Source organism: Dreissena polymorpha, unplaced genomic scaffold, assembly GCF_020536995.1.
Source record: "Dreissena polymorpha isolate Duluth1 unplaced genomic scaffold, UMN_Dpol_1.0 chrUn014, whole genome shotgun sequence".
In the NCBI taxonomy this organism is placed as follows: domain Eukaryota; kingdom Metazoa; phylum Mollusca; class Bivalvia; order Myida; family Dreissenidae; genus Dreissena; species Dreissena polymorpha.
Genome location: NW_026273328.1, coordinates 110668 through 123144, shown reverse-complemented (window position 1 = coordinate 123144; position 12477 = coordinate 110668). Strand labels below are relative to the sequence as shown.

The 12477-nt window shown below is 33.9% G+C and overlaps 1 protein-coding gene across 1 annotated transcript; it reads left to right on the top strand.

The window, feature by feature from the left end:
• Positions 1–5905: 5905 nt before the first annotated feature.
• LOC127863544 (D(2) dopamine receptor-like) lies at positions 5906–9915 on the top strand. Its single transcript, XM_052403095.1, has 3 exons — positions 5906–6128; positions 8156–8386; positions 8859–9915. The coding sequence occupies exons 1-3, from the start codon at positions 5906–5908 to the stop codon at positions 9743–9745; spliced, it is 1341 nt and encodes a 446-aa protein (XP_052259055.1). The 3' UTR covers positions 9746–9915.
• Positions 9916–12477: the final 2562 nt, after the last annotated feature.

The following is a 12477-nucleotide window of genomic DNA, read 5'->3' as shown; positions in this document are numbered from 1 at the left end:
TATAAAAAGTCGGTATTTTTATTTCGTAAACCATTGGCGAAATCATGGTTTATGAAGTTTTCCAGCTTTGTGTTTGTCATCGACTTAATTATTTCATCACCTTTTAATATACAATCACATGAAAAGTATACATTCAGGTTAGTAGCATATCCTTTTTTCGTTTGTGACAATCGCAGTGATCATAACAATAGTGTGTTTATTTTTCTTGTATTGTATCACATACGACAAAAAGTTTACAATAACTATATTCAATAAGTCGATTTGTACTGACATTTAATTAACATCTATCGATACAGAGACTCTATTAAATCATTGTCATCTCTTGGTACTGTTGCAAAATAAAATAAACTGATTTCATCTCACAAAGCAATTATGGCGTGTTCAAACCAATGTTGAATAAATGCGGATTGCACAGGCACCCCTTTTTTACAGAGCACGGCCCATATATGTTTAAACAAGAACCGGCCAGGGCTTTTGGCCGAAGCATAAATATGGACTTCAGGATCTTTTTGTCCAAACAACCTTATATCAAAACATAAATATCGTATCACACAAAATAGTTCTATTGTCGTTGTTTTTCCGAAAGCAACGATACAAAGACACTTCAATAGTATGTTCAGTAATTTATTAAATTCAGACGTTTATGACAGGATTTTTATATTGTATTCCTGCATAGGACAGACATCGCTATCTTTTAAACAAGCCTTTGTTTATGAATGGTGTATGCGCTAGTACTTGCATGATGCTTTATAACATTATTGCGTTAATGGCGTTAATATGTTGATGGAACACCGGTTTAGACAGCGCACTGCGGGAATGTATAGTAATATTTAAAGGATGAGTCTGTCTCGGAATCCTAATCCTATGGGGCCCACAGTGTGCCCAATAAATTAGTCCGTCCAGCAGTCCGTCATCCAGTCAGTGATTGAATACATAACCTTTCAGTGTAACGCGCCAGTCTTGTCACTGACAGGCAAACATATCGCCGTGGCCTAATGGATATGGTGTCCGCCTAGCTACCGGGAGGTCACGGGTTCGATCCCCACTGTGGGGGCGTTCTTAAGGTTGCCCCTATAGACACCATGTATTGGTTCTAGTCCCAGGAAACGGACTCGTGAGAGTTTCGAATAACACTGATGATTTCTTTGCAATCAAGCTAAAATAAAACGATTTAAACTAAAGACAAATGTACTTACTAAACATCAATAAGCATGTGCACATAAAATAAACCTGCTCCTAGCTTTACTGACTTAAAAAGGCAGGTCTTTTTCGGAAAAAATAGACAGTTGTTTAATAGTCAACACATAGTTCTTGGGATTTATTATTTCAGATATTTCTGAATATGTGATTTAAGAGTATTACAGATAACACGTTATCATTTACCCATGTGATTTATTTCATAGACGGCATACCTTGTAAAATATTGTTGTTTTAGTCTCGCTATATTTCAAGTGTAAAAGTGTTAAATACTAGTGTAATAACTAGAGTAATTTCTAGTGTTATTACTATTGTAAATTTGTAATGTACACACAATAAAGAGATAGGAAAATGTGTAAACATGATGCTAAACGGATGATAATTCATTGACATGCAAGAATGTGATTGTACATTTATCAAGAAACGACAAATGCAATTAGCATACGAGTATGTGCCACCACGTTATGTAAAGAAGCACAACGTCGCATGGAAGTGAAAGAACACATATAATAATGCAAAACGCATTTGTTAAATATCAGCGTGCTCTTGTAATGTCAACGTTGATATGTCATTAAGCAAATAAACAATTTGCATAAGATTGTTTTTCACATCTAATTGTTAAGAAGTATGAAGAATTGTAATCTAACATCGTGAATTGACCGGTGAATAGTATTTCATATTTAATTGATATTCTTGAAAGTATGTTGTTAAATAATTGACCCACACATCCAAAATGTATGGGTGTTTTCACACGACGGCATCTTCCTTATATTGCTGACTAAATGTTTAGGTGGTGTGATTAAATATTGCCTTGCAATGTGCAAACACCTCTTATATGTTATAGTTGCCCACAATTATTAGGTCTAACTGCTTAAAATACGTTAAAAACGTAGTTTTTATTTTTTACGGGATGCATTCCATATGTTTTAGTTTTGTATTCCAATTCTCTAAAGCAGATTAATATGCGCGTGTTTTAATTTTACAGGTTAATTGAAGGTCCACACACAACAAAATCATTCCGAATACGATGGTTTATTTTATCAAAATCTTAACTTAATGCAACTTCAATATTTTATACTTCAAATCATAACATGCTTTTCAAATCGTATGACTAGCTATTTACTGCTTTTTTTTCAAACGAATATTTGTGTATATTCCGGTTGAGAAATAATCGAGCTTTTAGAACTCGTCAGAATTTACATGCGGTGACCCACCAGTTAAAACAGGAGATAAATCATCCTTCCAGTCTAGAATATGGGGAATGTTATTCATTTACAGATTATGCAAGTTTGGGGGGGGGCATAGACGTTTTACCTCATTGCTTGTTTTATGGTTAGTAAGTTATCAAAATTGATATTACAATACGTTGAACGGACTTAAAATAACCAGTGTATTGTTAATATAAATAATAGAACTGTAAGTTAACATATCATAAACAGGCCGAAGATTAGTATTTGAAGTAAACGGTACATTTTAAATGTTTATGATTATACTTTATATTTTTTATCCTATTGTATAACCTAAAGGTTTTCCTTTGTGTACATGTAGTTGGGTTAATGTCAGCATAATGTGCACGATGTATGAATTGTTCAAAAGCGATGATCATAGTCGTATTCAAGTGAGTTTGTGTCTCCTGGTAGAATAAGTGACGTTTCACTGTTTAATTGCGTTGCAATGTATTGATTTGAAAAAGCTTTTGTTTCCATAAAAAATTTAATAAGGGTTATAATACTGCCTATTGAAATTTTCCATGGAAATATATCGCAATATATTGACATCTCTTGTGCTAATGTATCGCGATAGTGTCTTTTCTGTAATATAAACATAAATAACATTATAGTGAACCCAAACGATTATCATTCTTGGAAAACCACATACAATAGTTCGATTGTTATATAACGTTAATATGAAAAGCTGATAAATAAGTCACTAATCTTTGTATGCGAGCTTCAAATCACAACTTTGCAAGATTATACGCGCCATTGTTTTATGGCCGTTTTGTGAGTTGTAACCAAGGAACTTTCGAGATGTAACATATTGCCACACACTGTGGCTATTATACACCTACTGTATCAAAGCTTCCTTTAGGTGATATATTTAACGATAGGTATACGGCGCGTTCAATGCTATGTCTTCGATTCGTGAGTATGTTGATGCTGAATTTCTCAATAAAACACGTGGATACTAAATATTGGGAAAATGTCACTGGACTTTACCTTACAGTTTAAAATTAGAATTGTTACTTACTGACAATATAACTTCTGAGAGAGTCGTTTCAAATATTCTGGATAAAGGAATACATAAGCGCGTAGTAGCGTATACTATATTTTGAAGGACTAACTACATGTATTGCAATTCATAAGACAAATAAATATACAACAATAAACTGATTCACTTTTGATAGTTTGGTTTACTAAGAAGCGGTTTCGTGATGACAAATACGCGGAATAAATAACGTGTGTTTAGATCACCAACGTGTGTGTCTATCAGATATACATAGTTAATTATGTTAAGTGTATTGTACGGTGAGTTTTTGTCCGGTGACGGGTTAAGGATGACGACCATTGCCAATTAATTTAATAGGAATCAAGATTGGAACCTGTGTAAGTATTTTGCTTTACTTATTGACACAGTGTGGTAATACATTATTGGATTTATAAGCGGTACGTTTGATATACTAGTGTTTGGTGATGATTCTTTATGGTGATTGGTAATGATTCTTTATGGTGATTGGTGATGATTCTTTATAATAATATACTAGTGTTTGGTGATGATTCTTTATGGTGATTGGTAATGATTCTTTATGGTGATTGGTGATGATTCTTTATAATAATATACTAGTGTTTGGTGATGATTCTTTATGGTGATTGGTGATGATTCTTTATGGTAATTGCACTATTCCTAACACTCTTAATACGCTTTATTGTACATAAACAGAACGTTTGATTGCGATTCGAAATTTTGCAGTCGATATCTTTATTAGATTTGGACATAACTCGTAAATCTTAAAACTGATTAAGGATCACAATTTTAATCATACAAACTTCTTTTTGTTCGAGATGAAAGAAGAAACATATTCCATTTATAGCCTTAATTATCGAATATTTCAGACATTGCTATGTATTTCTTTTATATTTGTCAGGTCTTAATAATTCTCATTATTGATGCTTTTGTAGATACTAATTCGCAACCACGTCTTAAGTTGGACTGTGTTGAATGGCAAAGTATTTATTTAAGTTTTAATTAAGTTTTTTATTTTGTTTTGCGCTGTTGTATGTATGTATGATTTTTTATCGAAGAGGCAACTGACCACTGACCGTAATGCGAGATTATTCTCTCTGTGATATCTTAATTGCTGTTTTAATGAGATACTTTGCGAGAGAAAATCTTAAGTGTAGGTAAACTCACGAGTTATCTTAAATGTAGAACATATATCAACTAGATATTTATTAAACATATAAATGTGCCTTCTGCATGTTCCTAGTAAGTCTGTATACTGCCTCCAATGTTAGGATTTGAAATAAGTAGCTTAAGCCTAAACGTTTTAACTTGCTTGTGCCATGCTAAAAAGGGATGTCAAGTTCTCTGGGAAGGGTAAGGGAATATAACTTGTGGGATTTTGCTAATTTAGTGTTAGCAAATGTTTAGAGCAGTTACAACAATAAGCAAAAAACTACAACGAGTATTTTATATAAACATATTTGCGTTTATACGTCTTATTACTGGAATGGAAACTGACGTCTTTTTAAATAAAAATTAAACAATGATCATGATAATTACACTTTCGGAGGTTCAATAAATTATCTTTCGCCATACTGTAATTCAAATGAAAACACCTTAAGTGTAATGTTCACATTGTCTTGGATTTAAAAAAAAACACACAATTATAACACAAATAAACGCATTAAAATCGCGTTAATGGTTCATCATTCATGAACGGTAGCGTTTCTGGAAGTTTCTTGAATAAAACTCTTAAAATGAGAAAAAAAAAAAAAATTTATATAAAAGAAAATTGAATGAAAATGAGCACAAATGCATGTACAGTGCTTAAAATCGATTACTTGGTGTGCAAAAAAACAACGAATTATTACTTTCCCGTAACAAAGCTGGGAAAAAATCCCATTGGAAACACAAAGAATCCCATGGGAAAAAGAAAATCCCATTGGAAAATGCAAAAATCCCATAAGTAGTTCAATTTTGCTAATAAATTTTATAGTAAAAAAAAGCATTTTGTAAGCTCAAGTTATCAATTATTTATAAAAAAATAGGAATCCGATCATATGCTTTATAGCAAAGAAGAAAGTCTCCAATAAAAAGGGTATTAGAGTTTGTGAAATTTCGGTATCGTAAAGTTTTACCGGTGGCCGTTTAATTTTTTTAATAAGGATGACGCAATTTTATGCTGTATTAAATAAAATATCAGTTCGTTTAAAGTAATTGCATTTATAATGACGATTACAAATGCAACGAACGTATTTTAGGACCTTTATCATGCTGATTAAATTGACAAATGCAACAAAAGTATAAACAAAAATTCATAGAATAGTGTAATCACGAATGTTGAATATTTGTATTTAACAGTGTTATTTTACAGTTTACTAATGTATCTGTTATACTCTATTTGGAATAAGTCTCTTAAACATTAAATAGAATTAAAACTTTGTTTTTATTACATCAGTTTGGCTGAACGGAAAAAAATAATTGGCAAATGTCTACGTCACCTTTCAATGGAACAACAACGCTCTCAGTTCTCACGCTGACGTCAGAGTACAATGACGTTACGACGGTATCGAAAGCGATAGAAACCATTGTGCTGGTCGTGATCATAACCATAACGACTGTCGGCAACGTTTGTCTTTGGGTGATCGTGCTAAGGTCAAGGGCCCTGAGGACTTTGACCAGCATGTTCATCCTTGGATTGTCCACTGCAGGTAAGGAAAAGTATGCATTCTAGTCCATATTACGTATGCTAAAAGCTAAAAGCTTGAGTTATTCTGCATACAAACTCCCATATAACATTGAGATAAACGGAATGAGTGGGGAACAGATGCGTCTTCAATGATGTTTTTTAACTGTTTAACTGTATGGATGGCTGTTTTGCGTTGACGCTGGGTGAATATATTTTGTAAATGTCACATTGAAGAAGCAACTTACCACTGTCGTCGAGACTATTAAACATAACGTTGAATAAGTATATACAAACGCGAACGTGTTATGTTTGTCAAGTTTGGCATTGTTTAGTTTTGTGCATGCCTGTCAACCAGTTAAATTTATAATCATGTTTTACATATCATTACTATAAATACTATTAAATAGTAACAACATGACGTCGCGAGCGGGCCGTTATTCTTATCAAGCATGCCAATAGAATGTAAATCGGAACGCTTACAATTATGTAATGCCTGTAACTCGACATTGATAATTATTTTCAAGCTGTTTCAATTACCAGAAGACGTGCAATCAACATCATGCTGCATCCATACTACAGTTTTTCACATTGTCTGGGAAAACGATATATATAAAGCGCAATTAAAAAGTTAAATTATTCATATATAAGCAAATGCATCCGATATATATGCCCATCACTGCACACAAATATGATTATCTAAACAGATTTTGAGTTTAAACGTTTGTTAATTTATATATTTAAAATGCATACATCGATTTCATTTTCACAACGAAACGAGTGTGTCTGTTTTTCTTTAAAGGCCTGATTTCTGGCAAAAATACTCTAAAAACAATACGACAAATGAACGCTTTGCCTTAATGTAAACACACGATTTTAGAAATTGTTCTTCGGAGACAAAGTAACTTCATATCACAGCACCAACTGTATACACTCGCTCTATTTTTGCCATCTGTGCAACTTTTAAATCCACCAGAAAGTAATAACTACTCAAATGAGACATGAACACGCCACAGAGGCATAGTACTGCAGAAAAGAGATATTTGGAGGCTTGTGCTCTTAACTGACTAAGCAATATTTCAGGGCGTGTTGCGTGCAGCTTTGTAATAATATTAACTGTGTTTGCTGTAATTTGTCAACATCAAGTTACAAATAAAATGATTTGGATTGGGACCAATGAAAACAATAAACGTTGGCATTTAATTGTTAAGAATGCCACCAAAACACAAAAAAGTACTATGCTCGCAGTAACGAAACATTGGGTGTTTTGGGTGTTTTGGCGTGTTGTCGTTTTAAGACATAACGTAATGTGTTGTTGTCCATTGCCGTGCGTTCATTGACGAAGTTTCATTACCTTGTAAACATTTTACTTCATTTTAATTTATAAGTCTCGCTGTATGTTCAACAATGTCGAATTGCCAATAGGATGTGCGACTTTGCAGAAGCATAGTTCACTGGGTCCTATAATTAGTAATTGAATATAAATTAGCATTATAACTAGTTAATTGACATCCTAAACTTTATCTGATTTCACTAATAACCCCACAATTATTTCCAATTGCTTTGTGAGATGCCCATTTACTAATTAATGTTAATGCTCAAACTGTGTAATGGGTGCCTCATAAAAGAACAAAGGACTTACGAGATTAATGCAGACGATATAATAGTACATAATGTGCAAAATACCATAAAAGTACAGGCATTATTTACCTGGCTTCAATAGTATGTATCCCTTTATCATCCACACATTAAGAACATTACACCCCTTGGAATGGCAAATCTGTTTTAATTACAATATTTTATATTAATTACTTCAGATTCAGATCGAAAATACTTTACAGTTGGAAACAAAGGTTAGCTCAGTTATTATGTATAGCAAAATGAAACTGCATACATATTTAAGAGGCACCTTTATATTAACCTTTATATTCTTTGTCGATATTTAAGACACGCGGCTAAATGCTTATCAAATACCTGACAATATTCTCAACACAACAGTTAACATAAAAACCTATTATATATTAATAGCTATTATTATGTCGCACATTTCAGATATCCTCGTGGGCGTCGTGAACATGCCCATTACGGTCTACACAATAATCATGGGTCGCTGGGAGTTTTCGCAGAGCGCATGTGTAGTCTTTGGCTTCCTGAACATGATCACCTTGGTTACCAGCGTCCTGTCGCTTTGCAACATTTCTATAAATAGATATGTCATGGTGTGTTATCCACATATGTTCAAGCATATCTACACGGTCAGAAACGCTGTTGCCATGATAATAGGTAGGTATTTTTGCATATACATGTATATTCATTCGTATAATGTTTTTCCTTTTCGCACTAGTGCGCTTTCGTTTAATTAACAATGGGTGATGTATGTCATTCAAAATTCTAAACTCGCGTCATTAGAATATTGTTATGAATTCAATATGCTTAAAGAAAAAGACTATACTTCTATAATATTTTAGCTATGACAATGTTTATGCCGAAAATGGAATACAAGGACATAGACATTACGACCAGTGAGCGTAGGTTAAGGCATGAATTCTCTGAAAGTTGAAATGATGAACGCCATCAAGAATATGTCTGTAACATTATCCGCATACTTACATTCAATCCGTGTTCGAACATATTAAACATCTATTCGACGTACATGACATATAATATTTTTACGGTTATGTAATTCAGAAGAAAACAAGATATATAATCATTTAAAGTCGAACTAGTCGATATAATTTGAGATTCTTTTTTTCAGGTGTTGTTATATTTTCGATTCTACTCTCCCTGCCGCCTCTGATTGGATGGTCTGAATATGTTTACACGCCCTCGCATTCGTTCTGTTTCGCTGATTGGCAGAACCACATGTCCTACGCATTCTTTATGATTGGATGTTGCTTCGGGATTCCTTTCATAGTAATGTCAGTTTGCAACGTGTTAATTTTGAGAAACGTGAGGGCCAGCAGACTTCGAGTTAAAACCGCGTCAGAACCTCAACAATCACCTGCCTCAATTAAGAACTTCATCAATCGATTAACGATTGGCTCAACAAAGGTTCGAATGATATCAAAAATCGTTCCCACGTACGTTGGTAAATCCACAACCACCTTACACACACCATCTTCTCAGTCAACGAAATCGTCGTTAACACGTCAACAACGTAGCCGATTCCTTCATCTAGACTGGAAACCTGCGTCAGAAAACACACCGCCAGAAAGATGTTCACCTGTAACAGCAATTTCATTAGACCCATCATCGGACGTATCGTTTGTCCTACCTTCGAACTCAGAAACAGAATTCAACGCTCAGGGACCGGTTCATGATAAGCAAATGAGCAAGCAAAAGGGACTAGAGACGCCGCCCTTAAAACGGCGAGAAGAGATACGACTCGCTGTTTCGCTAATTATTGTTGTTGTGATATTTGTTATATGTTGGCTACCCTATTGTGTAAGTATGCTACTCTCAATATTTCACTCGGGACATGTGCCAAGAGAATTCCATATGTTTACAATAATTATAGGATATGCAAATAGTTGCTGTAATCCTATCATCTATGGTGTCATGAACAAACGGTTCAAGGTTGGGTTTAAGCGCATTTTCTGTTTCTGGCAGTACAGAACCAATTCAGGTCTGAGTAGCCCTTAGTCATATTGAAGCACTCTCATACAACTATATCATTCTCACATATATTTATTTTAATATTTCCAATCTGTGTTCGTTAACATGTTTCAGACACGTTCCCGGTAAAATAAATTAAATTAATTTTTTTATCTATATGTCCTTGAATTAAAAAAACGCTTAATCCTGTTTTTTTTAAACCGGCTGAAAATAATTATGTTAATGGAACATCAAGTAATTTATCCGGTATCTATAAATAGCAATAATTAATTAGAATTGATATTCTAATGGACGAAGAATCCTTCAATTTCCCTTTTAATACAGACTTAAGATTAGCCATAAACAGCTGCGGACAACTTTTATCTTGCGATACATGTTAGATCTTGAATGTGGCTTTATAATAACTCGAATAAATGGCCTTACGGCATGATTCCAACGCATTTCATTTATTCGGGAAATTTTTCACTTCGTTATTAATATCATGTATTAGCTAATTACCCACTGTAATGTATGACCTCGAAGTAAAATTCTCATATACAATGTTTGCAGAAAACACAAAGAAGAACCTTTTATGACAACAACACTGGTACAGTCCTATTAGAAGGTACATAAAACTCGTAACACAACGTTCAGATATAATTGCGTTTCTAGCCAGAGGCTACATTATGAATTCCCCCGGAGAGTTTCCCAGCACTCCTTCCTAACCACCTCCAAGTCTCGCGAATGTTGTGACGAATTTTGAAATACAACTGCAATTTCCAGCTAATTATTTGTTCCTGAAAGCTTTTTCAATGTGTGTGGTCTTTAGTTGTGGGGAGAAGCCGGGTTACCAGGAAAAAAACCCACCTGTAAGGTATGGCGACGACCAGCAAAACTCACATGGCGCCTAGATGAGAAGTGAGTGTACCAACCACTGCCACCAATTTAAATTTGAATTTATGTTAACATTAACGCCAAATCCTAATTGGATTATCCGCTTATCCGGTGTTTAAATTCCCGATGGACCCACTGCGTATGAAAATCAACTCACTTACGAGCATGACTATGCTACTGTTACACTTGGATCTCTAGATGGAGTAAACATTCTGTAGCATTTAATATGAGCTGTGCTTTAGAAAAGGGGGTTTAATGCATGTGAGCTACGTGTAGTTAAGTGCGGACTGCACAGGCTAATCTTGGACGACACTTTTCGCACATGCAATAATCTCCCTTTTTACAGAGCGCGGCCCATTTATATTGATAGTATGTTTTTCTTCTTCTATATCATATACACATTTTATCACATGCTATACCCTGTTTCCCATTTAATACAACCAGTACATATATTTTCAATTACACATGTGCAATACAACATTTTTAAGCGTTTTAATTGACTTAGTTTTTGTTTATTGACCAATCGCATTTTGTTATTTTGCATAAATGACGTTGTGACGTAAAATGACGTCACGAAATGTAAACAACATTCGGGATTTATCATTATGTTTTCGTAAATATATATTTAATTTGCTCCTTTAAAAGCATGTGATAAAAAAGATCTGACACTCGTTGGCATATCATACCATATTTTATTAAACTCGTCCAGGAAATTCGTTAGTAAGCTCGCCAAAAGCTCGCTTACTAACGAAATTCCTGAACTCGTTTAATAAAATATGGTATGATATGACAATCGTGCCAGATCCTATATATATGAACATGGGTTTGCAGTCAATGCTTAAATAAATGATAACATTTGTTTTTACATGCTAAGTTTAATTTGGATGTTTTAGCCATCATCAATTTTTCATATTTTAACACATAAATTATACAACTTTTTAACAATATATAATAGAAATAAAGCATATAAACGACAACAAGTGTCAGATCCATTTTCAAGAGAAAACTTCCATTCGGTCTCATTAAACCCTTGTACAACATTCGCGTCATCATGAATTTAAACAACTATAAAAAAAAGTACTTAGTGATTTCTGCATACCGCATGTCGCCTTGTGAATAATGCAGTAGAAGGTAATAAATATACTTGACGAAAGACAACATTTTATTATTCCAGCATCATTGACACATACAAGCATATGTGTCACTAGGGAAGATACTTTTTTACCTCTCAAAAGGAACAAAGCAAATTTGAGAATAACGGAAGGGTCAACCAACGTAAAATAGACACTCGGAGAACATGTCATTTAGTTTTAGACTGACCATGCTTGAAACAAGAAACACACAAGTAAGAAAACTAGATGAAAGGCGTCTGATAGGGTTGGAACCAATGCATGACTTTCATAAGCGATACTTCGTCAATAAGTGTGCCTGTTTTCAAGACAAGAAGCATCGCTGTTTGCTTATTGTGCTAGTTGAGTCCCACGTGTCACTCGTCAACAACTCCGCGACGTGAATTGTGGATAATTATCACAATTATGTGATTGCCTAATAAAATCGATGGCTATACTTCCTGTTAAAAGATAGTTAACATAAACAACGATAATCAAACACATATTTAAAAAAACACCTGTTAACTATTTAAAAAGCTGTAAGATATAAACGTCGTTTCTGGTCTTAAATAAATTGCAAATTATCCTAAGTTAGAAATTATCAAAAGTATAGTATCCACAAATATGTTACGTTAAGATATTGATCCATGAAATTTCACGGCTGGATATTAATATAATATTTGTGTAAGAATTCCTACCTAAATGAAACACCGGCGATCATAGACATTGCAAACTCTTATTGAACGTCTAAGTCCGTTAATTTTCATTGCAATTTAC

Bases quoted from the DNA above. Each gene is read 5' to 3' on its own strand.
- LOC127863544 (XM_052403095.1), top strand. From the start codon at position 5,906: ATGTCTACGTCACCTTTCAATGGAACAACAACGCTCTCAGTTCTCACG. The intron at 6,129-8,155 runs GTAAGGAAAAGT...CGCACATTTCAG, and splicing joins CCTTGGATTGTCCACTGCAG to ATATCCTCGTGGGCGTCGTG. The intron at 8,387-8,858 runs GTAGGTATTTTT...TCTTTTTTTCAG, and splicing joins CGCTGTTGCCATGATAATAG to GTGTTGTTATATTTTCGATT.